A 17,622-nucleotide genomic window follows, 5' to 3' on the forward strand; every position below is an offset into this window, starting at 1 on the left:
CGGCCCTCTGCTGACATCTAGCGGCGTCACGGCTGCACAGTCTCTATTCAAATTGCTGCAGTTTACTATGAAGTAGGTCTTTCAGATAAAAAACAAAATCTCACACTGCAGAGACAAAGCACAGTTACTATTAGTCACCTTTATTTATTTATTTTTTTTAATTTATTTCTTTTTCTTAAACATAAAACTGTTAAAACGGCTGTCAAACAGGGCATTAGTATCACAGCCAGTCGAGTCAGCTATGTATCTCAAATCCATCCAAGTCTTCCTTGACCTTTCCATCTGGTCTCTCTTGTTTCAGTCCTATCCATTGTCCTGCCAGTCTCCCCAGTCTTTGAGCACTTGGCACTACACGATACTTATCAGTCTCTTGTTTAACACGATATTAAAAGCTGCTTTTGTTTTGTTGCATTTTCAGTGCGTGAAATGATGGTGTTCATGCCCCGTACGTGTGTAATCAGGCATGACGAGACATCATGTTGAAATCCTGTTGATCTAAAGAGGTGCGTGTATACAGTAAAATTAGCTGTTGGTTTGTGGGGTGTGACGGGATTTCCAATCTCTGCTTTTCAAATTACCCCATCACATATGTTTTGTAGGATTAGATGAACCAGAATTTGTCAGGGATCAATTACATACATTGACTGGCAAGTTCCACCAGACCTGTATAACAAACTAATTGCAAATTACTACTCGCATGATTCTTTAAGTCTTGATGACAGCCAATTCATTTATGTTTCTACATCATCTGTAAATTAACATTTACACAAAGCTAGACTAAATGAACCTCCAAGTACATAAATTCATGTGATTGTCAATAAAGTTGAGGTGCCTTTGTTCACAGTCTCATACTTATCTCTAAACAAATTTCCTTTTTGCTTTTGAAGCAAAGTTGCACCAGCGTCAGCCCTGATCCAGACACACACAGCATAAATCTGAATAGTGGGTGTCACAGTCCAGTTTAAAAACAGTTGTATCAGTGTTACTAACCTATTCAGAATCAGTTTAGTAGCTGTCTGAATAACAGTGGGACTGGAAACCTACTCATGTAAACAAGTTAGTCTGTGGCCGCTAACCTAATTGAGGTTGTAAACAAATGCTTAAGTAGTAGAGTAGAAGCTAGACCACAAGGGCTACTGACAGGAGGATTGGATAAGGGCCTGCGAGCTAACGTATCCGCGCAGTTCACGGGAGAGGCCACTCATCCCAGCAGCATACAGTGTCAATATAATGCTTTTAGACACCAAGGGTCTGAATCATAGGTCCTTTTTTTGTAACACAGCAACAGTTTTTCCTTTTACATCTCAAAAAGAAACACAAGCGTATCCTCCTCTCTGAATAGACAGGCATGGACAATTACAATAAGCACTGAAAAAGAAACCAAACAAAAAAAAATATTGGCTTTCCCCAATTTTTGAGTGAGTTGCCATAAATCTTTTTTCCCCCTCTCCATTGCAAAACATTCTCTGTACAAACAGAATTAAAATGTCAACATAGGTTTCCCAGATGCACAAATATGTCACATGTTCCACTTTGTACTTCCTGTTTTGTTTTTTTGTTTTTTTTTTCTCCAGCACTGCAAAACTGAGCCAGCTGTGCCAGAGCTTCACTGTTCGTATCCAGAAGAATCTGTGGCTTTTACCCACAGTGCAGCGCTCCACTTCCTCCGTGCTGTGCGTCTATTGGTCGAAGCAGAATGAATCACAGGATGGTCGTGTAGAGGTGTCATGTGATCAGCTGAGATGATACCTCTCCACAGAGAGTGTCCAACATGAAAATATCTTTCTTTTTTTTCTTTTTTTAAAGTTTGAACATGAAGCACTGTAGTTTCACCGTTTCACCCTCCCACCCCACCTGCAGCTGTCCAGATGCAGTCCTTTACCCCCGCAGGTGGGGAGTCAGAGATGTGAGGGAGAGCAGAGTGGAATGGAGAACCTGTTCTGGTCTTCACGATGAGAAAGAGAGCACGAGACAGAGAGAGAAAAAGAGAAAAACTCCGTCCATCCGTGTTCTTTCCTCCACCCTGCCACACCGTCACACGGATGGCTGCTGCACTGCTGATCGGTGAGCAAGAGGAGAGAGAAGGGGCGGGTTCAACTGATCAGGGATCAGCGGCAATCAGTCAGTGTTTTGATCAGTGATCAGGAGCAGTGAGTGGGTCCAGCCCCCTCTCTCCCCTATGCCTACCCCAGTTCCCCCACCCCACACCCCCCACCCGACATCAGCCCCCTTCTCATAGCAGCAGGACCTGTAGACAGAGGTGGCCCCCCCTGGCCCTCCACTGTCAGAGGATGATGCAGCAGCGGCACAGACGCTGGCCACCTCCATGTACAGAGGGAGGGGGTGTCACGGGGGCAAAGTAGGCATGGACTTTGATCTCTGGAAGGTGGGCCTGTATGCGGGAGAGATGTGTTAATACAAAAGACCAAAAATGTACAAACCCCTCCCGAATAAAACAAAAAAAAAAAAATCCCAAAACAAAACAAAAAGACAAGGAAAAAGCACATGCTCAGGACTGCCTTCTGTAAAATATTTTTAGAAATGCAGCCCGCTTGTGTACATCATGAGTGAGAGTAGTATTGATTTTTTCATCTAACTCTCAGCGAGAATGCTAACAAGCACATTTTTCAAAATGTCGAGCGATTCTTTTAAAGCTCCGCTCCAATCCCCAACAAGAGCTGAAAAGCAGCATGTATTTTCCCTTCATGCCCACTGACCCTGATGCGTTTGATGCCCGCCCGAGTGACTTGCTGACAATCGTAGAGCTCGATGCGCTCCAGACGGTGGCAGGTCTTCAGGTGCTCGAGGGTCACGTCAGTTATCAGGGGGCAGTTGTCCAGCTCTACCACGGTGAGGCGCTCTTGGCCGCAGGTACTGCTGCTCAGAGCTCTGATGCCATCGTCTGTGATAAGCTCGCAATGTGACAGGGACTGCCCAAGGTGCAGGAAATTGGGTTAAAGATGCGCAAATAGAAAGATTAAACCACACACAGCAACGAAGACGGGCTGAGAAAAAAGCTGATACAGTATCAGACATTGTTTGCTTACCAGTGCTTGAAGCCGAGGGCAGTGGATTGACAGCTGAACCAGGGTGTTATCTGTCACCTGAGGACAGGCCAAGCTTGATTAATGTACTGTTCTCACATGTCTGGGGACAGCTGAGAGGATCAGTTCAAGCATTAGCAAACATGTGATATCATGATCATATCTCGTTCTCAGTCCCAGAACTCTGTCACGTCTTCTATGTCACAACTTCTACTTTTTGCCAAACGTCATTTGACAAAAATCATGTATGATGAAGTATGATCTTGGGAGTAGATGAGGGAACTAAAATGTTCTTACCAAAATACATTCTTCTAAGTCCATTTTTTCAAGCTCATGACAGTTCTGTGAAGACAAACAAAAGGTTTTGAACCTGAACTGAACTCAGAACACGGCTGGCATAACTAAAGGAGATAAGAAAACATAAACAAAACACTTACTCTGGCCAGGACAGTAAACCCAGCGTCCGTAAAATGGGAGCATCGTGCAGCTTCAAGGATCCTTAGACAGACAGACACAAAGTTTGGGAAGAGTTTTTTTAAACAGCTAGTGTGAGGAAGGAATACTGAAGATCACTGGAGAACACACTGGGTTGGTCAACAGGTGCAAAATATAAGACTTCTTGTGCACAAAACGTCTAATATTTTGCATGATTTGTTTTTTTAATAGCTGAATTTAGTTGAGAGCCTCAAATAGATATGATTGTACACTATTTTTGGAAGCAACAGCAGTCATATTTCTTGGATGTATGAGAAATGTTGTGAGACGGGTGTGTGAGCTTCTTACTTAAGTCGGGGGCAGTTGAGACCCAGTGCAGTGAGAGAGGCATCAGTGATGTTACTGCAGCCAGAAACACAGAGGTTCTGCAGCTTGTGGCATCCTCGGCCCAGACTGACCAAACCTTCATCCGTTACTTGCTGGAGGCAACAGACATTTAAAAAAAAAAAAAAAAAAAAAAACTGATTACAAAAACGCAAAAGGCATGCAGAGCCTTAGTCATGCATTATTATCAGTTGCTCCCGCTCCGCTTCCAACAACCAAATGTTTGTCTTACTGTGCAAGACTGCATATTTATGGTGGTGAGTTCTGGGCAGTGTTTCTGAAGGTGTTTCAATGCTCCGTCGTCCAGCTGGGTTAAAAAAAAAAAATTAATCAAGTATCAAGTATTTTGACTCTGTAGACAACTGCAAAGTATTTAAAGTGAAACAATCAAGATGTGACTGAAGTTCAGACTTTCAGCTTTAATTTAAGGGGTTTAAAACAAGTATTTATTAAGTGTTGGAAATTAAAGAGGTTTGTATACAGCCGCACCCATTTTCAGAGGCTCGGAAGTTATTGGACAGTTAACTGACAAAGATTTTCGTGGACAGGTGAGGCCTGTTCACTCATTATTCCATGACAAAATAAACACATAAGAGCTGAATCTAAGTGTTGAAGTTGCATTTTGCAGCTTTATACTGGAATTCTCAATACAAGGTCCAAAAAGATTTATTTAAAGTTTATTTATTTTCAAGGAGAATTTCATGAGGCTGAAAATCAAAATAAACCTATAAGAGACAGCAAAAACTTCAGGAGAGGCCAAATCAACAATCAAAATCGGATATTCTTCAGTAGCCATGTCAGTCACCTGATCTCCACCCAGCAGAGCAGCTTTTCAGTTATTAAATGCAAAACCGAAGGCAGAGAGCATCTAGTGCAGGCAGCCATTCACATACAAGTATTAAAAAACAATCCTAATATTTAGAAATATAATAGTTCATTCAGTTACTTTTGAAAATGAGTGACTGGGTGTGAAACATAAGTAATTCCTAAACTATTAATACTATTAATGTTTTTCATTAAAGAATTAAAGCTGAAAGTCTGCACTTCAATCACATCTTGACTGTTTGACTTAAAATCCACTGTGATGATGTACAGAGTATTTGGATAATGACAGAAAAAAAATGGTGTCATTGTCCAAATACTCCTAGACCTAACCATACGGGTGAACGACTCATTTAAAATAAAATAAACCCCAATTTCACTTTCTAGACTAGATTCAGTTCATGTGGAAAAAAAACAACAGCTGATCACATTTTAGTTCTACACGGGCATCAGGAAAAGAATATACCAAGAAACAAGCAAATTTTCATCCCATTAGGTCTTTTTAAAAGGCTTTATTTTAACACTGTATAATGACTAGGTGGGCTTTTTTGTAATAATATGATAATTGATTATAAAAAGGTGTAGAACTACTTTTAAAAGGGCCAAAGAAGGCATAAAATAACCTGAAATAAAGAAAATAAATGTGCGTACCTGTGTGCAGCCTCTGAGGAACAGTGCTCGTAAACCAGCGCAACCTCTAGCGAGGGCCTCGATGCCATCGCGTGTGATCTGGTCACACCACGACAAGTTCAACGTCTCCAACATTCTGCAGCCATCACTGAGCATGCGCACACATTGCACAATAAAAGAGAAATATCAAGTTAAAGACATGTAAGCCCTTGTGATTTAAATACCGCAGCGAAAACAAGTGTGCTGGTGCTACCTGAGGGCCTTGAGGGAGTGGTTGCTGACGGACACGCAGGAAGTGAGATCTAAGTGTTTGAGTTTGGAGCAAAACTTGCTGAGGCTGAGGCAGGTGCTGTCTGTGATCTTAGTGCAGCCGTTAAGGTTCAACACTTCGATGTTTCTGCAGTTCTGAGCAAAAGTCCTGGGAAACAGGTGAAGCATGGAAGAAGTGAGGTGAAGGGACTTCTTTCTGACGTTTTCACAAGTTTCTATTACAAAGAAAAAAAGCCTTGCTTTGCAAAGAAGAGAAAGTATCGGTTAAATCTGCTGCTTACAGAGATGATAGAAATACATTATGAGATCCAACAGTCTCAGAAGAATATAAAAATTAAACACCCGTGGGGTTTTCTTTTGTTTTGTTAGTTTTTTGTATGTTTGCAGTGAGCAAAGAAAAAATTAAAGGGTCCCTTGGGAATGAAGACGCACACACTCGGCTAAAACTTTAAATATAATCACACAGGGACCGAAACGGAAGTAATCAAACCAACAAAAGGATGTTTGTTGCTAAAAATCAAAGCAGAAGCACGTTTATTATAACGGTGCATGTCAGAGGGTCAATGTATTCTCACTTCATTGAGGCGTCTCCAACGCTCAGGCAGCCCCTCAGGCTGAGCTGCCTCAGGAAGCCTCCACAGCGCTTTGAAATGTTCTCCACCACCCGGCCCTGAGGGCGGACGGACAGACAGAGAGAGTAATATGACTTGGGCTACAGGACAGGGAATCAGCTGTGACGTCACAGTCGGCACCAAAGCCTACTGACCCAGCACTAAGCCTTGGACTAGATAATGCTACTCAACAAGCTCTCACGTCCACACACACACACACACACACACGCAGGAAATGCTCAAAACCCGAACCCTTCGCTCCTTTTTTTCTCTCATGAACACGACCCTCACCTCTATATCCGTCTGGAAGTTGAACAAGTCGATCTTCTGCCAGTTGCTGCCATCTAGGGCCAGGACGTTCCACGCCTGAGAGGGTGACAGACAGGTTGTGCAAAGAGACAGAAAAATGGGTCAGACAGAGGTGGAAGAAGGTGAACTGTGACTTTTTTAATCATCATGCAGCTACGGGTTTGTGTACACATCAACAGTCTCCACTGTCAGTCCTTGTCCTATCTAATGTGAGGGTTTCCTGCTCCTCTCTCTTTGGCGTCTTTGTAAACTGAAGAAGTTACATAATTAAAGATAGTCCGATGTAAAAAAAAAAAAAAAATACATGAAATTCAACAGGAAAGAGATAAACTGCCTTTATAATAACATTTGTTTTGTTTACATGTTACATAGCAAAAGAAAACCTTCCTTGGGCCTTGTCACAGGTAATAAAAGTTTAATTTGAAGCTGTGGTATGAGAGGCTGCCCCAAAAGCTCTGCATTCAGTCAGTGGCTTGTAACAATAATTCACACAGATCATTTTATAAATCACTTTAAGCTGCAGTTCACTGTGGTTCCCTTTACACAGAGCCAGCAGAGGGCACCATATTATACACTTGCCCAGAGAATTCAGTAAGTACAAACCAGATTTACCTCCTTTTTAATAGTAAGGTCTTAATTAGGATGTGGCGTTGAAAGGGAGGCGCTTACCTTGGACACCTGGGCACACCGGCACAGTGTCACCACATCTAAATAGGAGAATATTCTAGAAAGAGAGACAAAGAGGAGGATGAGGTTTTCTCATATTAGTGATCATATGATCATACTCAGATAAGGAGCTCTGCTCAAGCACATGCTGGAACACCTTATTCTTTCTTTGATGCTAGTGAAAGTATGTTTTTTTTCTTATGTCTGTAGGGAACAGAACAATCTGTGGTGTTTGGCTGGTAGGCCCATAGACAGGCAGTGTTTGAGCTATGGGCTGGTCAGCCACAAAGGGCCACATGCAGCAGGCTACTGGGTCAGCTCAATCCATTAATCTGCCAATGAGTAATCTCTGGCACTCAGACAAGCAAGGCCACCAAAAGGCCGGTACAGACAGAGATACAGTATGAGCATGTATAGAAGGGCACACATACACATACACACACACACATGCGTGCACACACACACACACAACAAAGCCAAATACCTCCTGTCAGTTCTTGTGATAAAACGGTCTGTTAAATCTCACAGAAGTGACTTAAACGGAAAATCTTTAGAAAATCTGAGGTGTTAAGAGAGCTGTTAGTGCCAAAGTTTTGAGTGCAGCTGGGGTCTGATTGCCCTTTTAACCCTAGGAAACAGGAGCTGGCCATTGTTTCCTTCAAATAGACACGGACAAAGGCTGTGTGTTTTGATGTGTGTTAGGCCAGGGCATGTCAGGACGAGTCTGTATAATCTATACAAGAGTCTGGTGTCACAGAGTACAGACATCATACAATTGACAAAGCAATGTATATGCAACTTCCATGCACTCTCACGCAGGGTACACAGATCCTGGAGAGGTTGCTGGCACCCAAGGGGCCGACCAATCAAGTTGATCGTACACATTGATCTCCTTCCTAATAACTGGTTAATGGCCGCGATGCTGACCAATGATTGATTGCCCGTTTTAATCAACTACAATCTGACTTTCCACTATGTGTGCGAGAAAGGCCTCTTAGTAACCACAGAAGAACTCTGTTACTCACACTCACAGCGAAGGAATCAGTCAATCTGATTTGGTGAGTCCTGTTAACCTATCTGAAATCTGTAATTGCTACCAGCTGAGAGAGACTGCTGAACACAGATAGATCATATTACCGGCAGGGTAGGACTGACATGGACTTTTTCTCATAAGACACACAAAAGAAAGTGAAGGACGTGACATAATACAGACAAATTCAGAGCAACAACACCATGAGCATGGTATCTTTTTCCACTTTACTACACACAGGAAAGCAATAAGGGCACCTTTGAATGCAGAGCACGAAATAAGAGAAAAGCCTTGGATCACTCTATCAGATCCAGCCTGGGTGTCCCTATTTTTCGGACAAGGCACATAACAGGATTTTCATGAAGCACACTCCCATTTGTTGTCACCCGGCCCTTCAAGCATGGCTAGAAAAGGGAGAGTCGAGCCTTCGCCATAAAGTCTGGGCCTGGTTGTCATGGCAACAACTCAGACATGAATTTAGTGGTAGTGGAGAGGGTGCTGAGTCAGTGCTTCTGGGTAAGAGGACCGTGAACCACCCCGAACGCTCCCTCTCCGGGGCTTGTCTGTCAGACAGGGTTCTTGGATGTCACACAGTTTTCACAGTTTATATCTGCGCTGTGCTGGCCTACATAACGGCTGTTTACAAGTGCACCCACTAAGACGCAGACTGCTGCACAAGCAATTCAGGCTTGCTCGCTAGTGATGCTCTGTACATAAACAGCAACGCTAATAAGAACACAAATTAACAAAATAAATAGCCACTACTCCTCGAGCTGCATATTTTCCAACGTGTAACACATGGTGGCATACTGCAGTCGTTATAAAATATGCATCTTGGGTTAATCTGTAATTAGAAATTAACCACAGGCGTGAATGTGAGCACATTTGGCTCTCTGCCCATGGTGTACCCTGCCTGTCACTCCATGACAGCTGGGAGAGGTTCCAGCAACCACTGCGACCTAATTTGGATAATTTTTTAAGAAAATGTATGGACGACCAACCATAAACCAGAAAGGCTAAAAAATGTAGCCCTTAACATCAGCTTATTCAGATCACTAACCCTGCAAACATGCTGGTGCGAGCCCAAGCTGTGTAATTGTGGATGAGCTGTGGGGCAATTGGGTGTGCCCATACAGGTCTGGCAGGTGTTTTGTTCTTTGGGGCCCCTATTAAGGGTTTTCTATTGGGATACTGACTATGGGGTTGCCCACAGAAAACCCATGTAGGCTCTATGTAGGTTAGCCTGTGTGGTCCATTGCAGTTTTGCCCCTCTGGGCCCTATAATGGTATTCTGTGGGCCTTTGGGTTTTCTATAGCTTGCCCAATGAAAACTTATATAAGGACCCCAAAGGGCAAAATTGCGTTTGGCCCTGTGCGGGTACACTCAGTTGGGCTTCGTATGGGATAAGTGTGGATTTGCCCTCCCCGACACAGCCCCATAGTTTGCCCACATATATCCACTGTGGGCCCGCATTGTTCATTATCAATAATGCGCCAAACAACATACAGGCAGATATGACTATTGTGGAGAACATGACCCACAGAACATTTTTTATTACACTGTCTGAAATATGTGGCTGTTAGAAAGCAACTGATTCAAAACCTCAGTAAAATGGAAGTGAAACTACACATTTTGACTAACTAACAAAAGATCACTGGTTCAAGCTTGGGAAGTGACATAAATCATTTGGGGTTTGGATCAGGAAGAGTATCTCTACCAAATTAACTATGTGGTTACCCCTTGTGAGTAAAGCAGTGGCTAAAAGTCATGTTTTTTCTCAGAGCAACATTCTGGTCCACACTCAGTACCAATTGGTGGCGTATTATGGGCAGCCAACAATGAGCCTCGGTAGTGGCATGAAATGTGGGGCCCTCTCTTCCAATCTTTTACTGCAGCACACTGGGGCACATCTGGCCCCCATAGTGCAGGACTAATACATGTTTTTCTGACCACCAGTGGAAATGCACTGGTCATAATGGGCATGCTGGGAGAGCGTATGGACCAGCAGAAGAGCAGAGCACTGCGGAATTCCCCACTAGCTATGACAAAACTATTTATAGCTCACTTACAGAGACATACAGTTTGCATAGGCCCAGGAGTGTTTCACACATGCGTGCACACACGCATGCACACAAAAAATGCAGCTTTCACAGAGTGCACAGCGTGTCATGTGTCAGCAGAGATATATGCAAGTGCAACCCTTTCCATTCCACATAAACGAGCGTGAAGGATGAACATGGGTGACTGCGCGAGTGATGTCAGATTAATGGGTCATGTGCAGCTGCTGTGGGACAAAATATTGGTCTGTAGGTCACACACAGCTAAAAGAACCTTATTTCAGGCTGGTGGCTGACAAACATCATACTAAACACACAAATGCACCTACACCACCAACAGAGGCAGAGCAAACACACACCGTTTCAGGCTGCTTGAGCTAATGAGTAACCCTGACCTAAGCCCTCGTCCCTGGGTGTGTTGTGTTGTATGTTGTGTGTCTGGTATAATTATTCTTACCTAAGAAGAAGTTCTTTGGGGAGCTTCTTATTAATGGGGGCTTCATCGCTGTTTGAGAACACCTGTCAAGAGATAAGACAAACAGTAACAATGAGTGAGTGTCTTTGTGTGTGTGTGTGTTGATGTGCAGTGATATGAAAACATTATCATCCTCACAAGATTGCTACACTAAACAGAGCTAAACTAAGCCCAGGAATCACATAATTTTATTTCACCAGCTTGTTATACTTAAGAAAAGAAATAGACCCCTGCACAGTTTACAGCTGCTGCTTCCGTAAGCTATGCTAATAAACATGCCAGAGCTGCATTTGGATTTCCATGTCGCCTCCTCACAAGCTTATAATTCTGTTAGCCTGGTCAGCTTGTTGGCATGCTTATCTCAATTAGTCTACTCGCTGGATGTCTGGCCATCTGCTGAGTGGGACACACACACACACACACACACACACACTCGCAGGTGATTCCAGTCAAACCTCTCTGTGTGAAGAACAGAGGCAGAACATTCGAGATCAGGTGGGCTGCATTCAGCCATGAATTTAAATTACGGCAAACACCCACATCCACTGTGCCTCTGCAGACACGCATCCTGCCAGTGATACACTTGTATCCTCAAAGGCTCAGAAGCTGTAGCTAATGAGGGGGGACTCCCTGCTGTTGAACACGCAAACACAAACACCGAAATCTGAGAACACAAAGGGGATAGGAGGAGAGGCACGAGATGAGCAAAGGTTGATTCTGAAAATGTCTCAGCTGTAGTCTAGCCCCCTGACGACAGACGCAACCTCCTCGAAAGAGAAAGCAGCAAAGCGAGAGGGAAGAGGTGAGGAAGACGATACTGAGTGACAAAGGCAAGCCAAAGGAACCGTGCTCCAGTCAAGAAGTACTGGAAAAACACGTCTGAAAGTCATCAGAGTGGAAGAAGACGAGGGAGGAGGAGGAGGGAGGAAATGCAGGCCATTTCAGAAGGAAGTGGGGTCAAAAAAGAAAAGGAGAGGGAGTTGGTCCAGTCAAGGTCCGGCAAACGATTAACTAAGCTGGTTTGAACTTTAACATCGCTAAGGGAACAACACAAGAGTGTTGTTGAACACACTTACCAGAAAAAACTCTGCCATCACTGAGGCCCACATGCCCTCGTACTGAATAATGCATCATTACACACTCATCTGAGGCTGTTGAGTAAAGCATGCTGTCATTAACTGTAACATTAAACTAACAGCAAACTTAAAACATGCGTATATCTATTGGTGAATTTAATAGCATTAGAAGGAATGCAGTGAAGGAGACCTGTGGATGGGTATTTGCTGTGGAAGGCTGCTACTTTGACCAGGCCTCTGCTGGGCTTCCTGATTAAATCAAGGTAATAAACATCAGCATGTACTGACTGACAGGCAGGCAATTTGACCTTTCAAGAAACAGCATGTTGACTCAGTGTCTCTGTAAAGCTGTTGGGGGAGGGGGGGGGGGGGGGGGAGGGATAGTTTAGGACTAAACTTAGACTTAAATCCGAACCACATCTGTAACACATCACTCACCTTTGACCTCTCTTCCATCACTCTGAGGAACACAGGGAGGCCATGATGGAACGCACTGGGCTCCACACAGCATTACGCTAACATGGAGCATTCACAGAACAATAATATCATTCTGTGGTACAAACATGGTTTACTGTGTAATGAGATCAGGGTTGAAAAATGTTCAGAAATTCAAATTCATCCTTTTACATTACAGTCAAAACAAGCAAAATGACTTCGAAAACAACCTGATACTCCAATAATCATCCTTATCAGAGTTACCGCCTCAGCATTCTGGTGCCCTTGCTCCCCATGCAGGAAGAGCACCATTCCCAAACAGGAAACTCCTCTCTGAAGTCATACTCACTATTCCTAGAGAGGGTGCAACAAGCCTAACATGCAAATCTGGTTTAAAACGCCTGTGGCACGTCAAACAAAGACACCCATGAAGAAATTAAGACTTGGGTCGAGTGTTGCGTTCAATTTTAGGCCTGCAACACAACAACAACAAAAACCATAAAAAGGACTCGATCACCAACTCGTCTGTCAGTTGACCCCCTTCCCCTTTCTTCTCAATTGGACACACCAGCCTGCTTCCCCACCGTACACTGGTTCATGCTAAGAAGCTTAGAAGTCTGCTGAGAAATCCACTGATATGGCAACAGACACACGGGCGCTACTAACGCCGTCTGTTCTGATTCACTCGCACATCAGCACACATGTTCCTACTACTGACAAACATGTGAACACCTGACTGAGGGCGTCAAGTAGCATCAAGTCAACCCCGAAGGCATCTCAGCAATGTGTGAATAATAACTCCTGATAAACATCTCGCATCTATGAGCAGCCATAATCAGTCAGATGGGATGATTATGGTTTGTACATAAGTGTTAAATCAGCAGTACATGGTGATTATTGCACCACAGGTATGCAAAGGTTTATGAACAAAGTAATGTACAAATACTTGGAGATGCTTTGGTTTTGTTTACTTAGTAACATAATGTTTTACACTACACATGATGTACTTTTTTTTTTTAACTCCACAACTTTCAGATCAAAGTTCCATCCATCCATCTTCATCCGCTTTATCCGGGGCCGGGTCGCGGGGGCAGCAGCCTAAGCAGAGAAGCCCAGACCTCCCTCTCCCCAGCCACCTCCTCCAGCTTATCCGGGGGAACACAAAGGCGTTCCCAGGCCAGCCGAGAGATATAATCTCTCCAGCGTGTCCTGGGTCTGCCCCGGGGTCTCCTCCTGGTGGGACATGCCCGGAACACCAACCCCAGGAGGCGCCCAGGAGGCATCCTTGTCAGATACCCGAACCACCTCAGCTGGCTCCTTTCGATGTGGAGGAGCACCGGCTCTACTCTGAGCCCCTCCCGGATGACCGAACCTCTCACCCTATCTCTAAGGGAGAGGCCAGCCACCCTTCGGAGGAAGCTCATTTCCGCCGCAAAGTTTTTGTTCTAATAAAAGACGATTATCACGGCTCATATTTTCAGTAATATCTGAAGTAATGCAAATGTGTTGCTTTACTCAAACTGCTACAGCACAAAAATGCTGCACAGGCGTGGGTAATAACACCCAGTAGTGCCACACATACTGTCTGCAGTATGACTATTTTTTTTTATATCTTGCTCATGAATCCAACTAAAAAATTTTTTAAAACCCAACAACTTCAAATGACCCTGAAAGCTCTGGTGCTTTTACTTTTTATTGGCATGTAAATATGGATAAAGTGATCTGGAGACGTACAGCATTCATCCTATGTGCAGTATTATTACTTCTTGAACACAAAGGCCACCTGTAGTGGCACCTGCCCATCACAGGTATTTTAAGGAGGCTTTAGATGTTTTCATTGCGTGTATTTAACAACAATCCATCCTCTCCATCTGCAGCCCCCCCTCTCTGAAAGCCTGTAACCTCAGGCGCCAGTGGCAACCAGCCTCGGCCCTGATATATTGACTATCCTCAGCCACAGCCCTCCTCCTCCTGTCCCGCAGTCCTGAGCTCCATGTTGTCGCTGTCTAGTGGTGCGGCAGGACAACAACAGGATTTCGGATTACCCTTGACCAACAAAACGCCTCAGCTCCTGACTGCGTGTAAAATTAGGAGCAGAGCACGGTCGACCACACACGCGCGCACGCAAACACACACGAACAGACACACAGAGATATACACACACAGACTTTGCTTATACAAGCCCACGACTCCCACGTCTGCTAGAAACAAACACTTTAACCGTTGGTGGTCCACTCCCTCTGTCATACCTCGAACCGGCCCTTGGTGATACCGTTCATGTCTGCGGCGGCACGTCCCAGCTACACGCCGCGCAGAAACCACTCGAGTCGTTTGACGGTTATTGTTTTTGTCGCCGTTTTATTTTTGGTCGGTCGGAGTGTAGGAGCCGAGCTGAAGCTGGGTCTTCACACCCTCCTCCTCCTCCGCCTCCACCTCCCCCCCTGAGCCGCCAGCGAGGCTCCCGTACTCCGGGTCAGTGGGGTGACGGTGAGGGTGGTGGTGGTCCGGGGCGGCCTGGGGCAGCGTTGACACTCGACGTCTCGAAGACCAACGGCTCCCCAGCAGCCCGTCTCATCACAGGGCTACCAAAATAACAATAATAACATGGACGGTCTGTCAAGTGACTTCACTTCCGCCTCTCCCTTCATCGCTTCATCGGCGGTCAGCTGGCCGCGGATCGCCCAACTTTGCTGAAAACACACGGGAATCGTTAGGCCGATGTCCGCCTTTACTCGTTGCACCGCACGGTTCCCGCAGCGGACGCGCGTGTGGCGGCTGACACGAGCGCTTTCCTCAATGTTTTCTGTTTACTTGCGGGGAAGGGGGAGGGGCGACGTGACGTCATTGCTGCGGGAAAACCACGCGTGGTCGATTTGTTTTGATTGTGGGCTTGTTGCAGGAATTTTAGGAAGGGAGGAAGAAACCAAATCATAACTAATTGGGGCTCATTTACCAGCACAGGCAGAATTTTAATAAAATTGATTTTAAAAAACCCCCAAAAGGGATGGAGGGGGTGCCCTGACACGAACGCGTGGGTTTGCTTAGAGGGAACGTTTGAGCTCCACGAGCTTTTCTGCTGTAACACAGCCTGTTTCAGGCACGCCTGAAAGACACACTCAAAGCAGTCTGGGCTGAGTCCTTTGTCAAACATCAGTGCCAATAAAGTTTCTAGATTCAAATACAAGTACAGAAATTAAGTAACTAAAGGAATCGTCATGTTATTATAAAATGATTACTACGTGGCCAGCATGTGTTGGTCAGTTTAATCTGAAACCGAAAAAAACCGATCTCCACAGTAGTTCTGTCTAAGTCATAAGAATCCTATTTTACAGTACATTAAAATTCACGCCCCTATACATTCAAATGACCCACTAAATGCAACCCTCAACAAAATAGTATATAACTCAATAAAACATAACAAAACAAATATCTTTGTAAGGTAAAATTGCATTAAAACAGTTTGATTAAATTAAGTAGAAAGTTAAATTTAATTAGTATTAAAAAAGTAACGTAGAATAAAAATAATCATCATTACTGATGTGGCTCAAGAGTTAGGAGTTCGCCTTGTAATTGGAAGGTTGCCGGTTCGAGCCCCGGCTTAGACAGTCTCGGTCGTTGTGTCCTTGGGCAAGACACTTCACCTGTTGCCTACTGGTGGTGGTCAGAGGGCCCGGTGGCGCCAGTGTCCGGCAGCCTCGCCTCTGTCAGTGCGCCCCAGGGTGGCTGTGGTTACAATGTAGCTTGCCATCACCAGTGTGCGAATGTGTGTGTGAATGGGTGGGTGACTGGATATGTAAAGCGCTTTGGGGTCCTTAGGGACTAGTAAAGCGCTATATAAATACAGACCATTTACCATTTATTTTTAATTAAATTGGCCTGCCTTTTTTTTCAACATTATGTTTATTAAAGTTTTACATATATACATATATAAAGTACATACACAAACAAATTTACACAATAAACGAAACACAAGGTACATTCAATGAAAGCACTTGAGTCCATGAGACCTCTGACAGATTTTAAAGAATAATTTTCACATTGCAGCATATGGTTGTGGTCCTGTACCGGGAATAGCTAGGCTGTCCCTGTCTCACACAGTAAACCAGATAGATCTTTATTCCCAATATACTGGATGTAGCGCCCCCAAATTTTCTGGAAAATTTCTTGTTTATCTTTTACAATACCTTGTGTTGGGGGGGGGGGGAGTGTTGTGTGTGTGTGTGTGTGTGTGTGTGTGTGTGTGTGTGTGTGTGTGTGTGTGTGTTTTTTTGTCTTGTTTTTATGGACATGAAGTCTGCCAATAAAGATTGAATTGAATTGAATTGAATTTTAGAGTATATGTAATTTTCTCTAATGGTAAACATAAAGACAATTCTTTGAACCAATGTGAAATACTTGGTTTGCCAAGACTCCTCCACGTTAGAGCTATCACTCTCTTTGCTTGTAGTATTCCCATGTTTATGAAGATTTTTTCAAAATGATCTATGTTACACTCTACAGGATATAATCCTAGTAGGAAAAGTTTGGGATCCATCACAAGTTTAATTGACAAAATCTCCTTTATCATTGCTCTAACCTCTTCCCAAAACTCCTTTATTTTTGGACATGACCATAAACAGTGGAGCAATGTGCCCTTATCTTCTTCACATCTATTACAGATATCAGGAATCTGCATATTACATTTGTTAAGTTTTTCTGGTGTTATGTACACTCTCATCAATCAATTAAATTGTAGCAATTTTAGACGTGTGTTCCCTGTCTGTGTTTGGGCTAGCTTACATGCTCTACTCCATTGTTCCACTGTCAATTCCTCCTGTAAGTCATACCTCCAAGCTTCAAGCTTAGCAGCAGATGAATCAGGAGAGGATGTCATCATCAAGTTATATAATTCAGATATCATCCCTCTACCACTGGGGTTTTTGGTTAGGATTTTCTCTAATGTGGACAGCGGGGGAATATGTGTAAAATCATTATGATAAGACCTGATAAAACTCCTAAACTGTAGGTATTTGAAAAAGTGCTTTCGGGGAATATTAAATTTAGAGATTAGTTGTTCAAAACTTAAAAGTCTTCCATCACCCCCGAAAGCATCCTTCACCAGTCCCAGCCCCGAGTCTGCCCACATTTTAAAACCACCGTCCGCCCTACCCGGGGCAAAATAATTGGGACGCTTGTTATTCCATAAAAACTGATTAAACAGTTTTCTTATTTTAAGGAAAAAGTCTGAGGGGGGTGGCAAGGGGATATTCTGAAACAGATACAGAAGCTTAGGGAGCACGTTCATCTTTAGTATATTTATTCTACCAATCAGTGAAATTTGGAGACTCGACCATCTCTCCACTGATTTGGATATGTCAGTCATAATTGGACTATAATT

General features: G+C 43.9%; 1 protein-coding gene across 1 annotated transcript; it reads right to left on the reverse strand.

The window, feature by feature from the left end:
- Window positions 1-119: 119 nt before the first annotated feature.
- On the reverse strand, window positions 120-15,059 carry fbxl2 (F-box and leucine-rich repeat protein 2). The gene is made up of 14 exons (XM_080862900.1): window positions 14,495-15,059; window positions 10,717-10,778; window positions 7,175-7,229; window positions 6,488-6,562; window positions 6,161-6,255; window positions 5,569-5,733; window positions 5,337-5,463; window positions 4,096-4,170; window positions 3,828-3,958; window positions 3,482-3,542; window positions 3,342-3,386; window positions 3,048-3,104; window positions 2,718-2,930; window positions 120-2,392 (listed from the first exon to the last, which is right to left on the reverse strand). The coding sequence occupies exons 1-14, from the start codon at window positions 14,522-14,524 to the stop codon at window positions 2,285-2,287; spliced, it is 1,299 nt and encodes a 432-aa protein (XP_080719026.1). The 5' UTR covers window positions 14,525-15,059; the 3' UTR covers window positions 120-2,284.
- Between the last annotated feature and the right edge of the window lie 2,563 nt (window positions 15,060-17,622).

Source organism: Rhamphochromis sp. 'chilingali', assembly GCF_963969265.1.
Source record: "Rhamphochromis sp. 'chilingali' genome assembly, chromosome: 17".
NCBI classification, from domain to species: Eukaryota; Metazoa; Chordata; class Actinopteri; order Cichliformes; family Cichlidae; genus Rhamphochromis; species Rhamphochromis sp. 'chilingali'.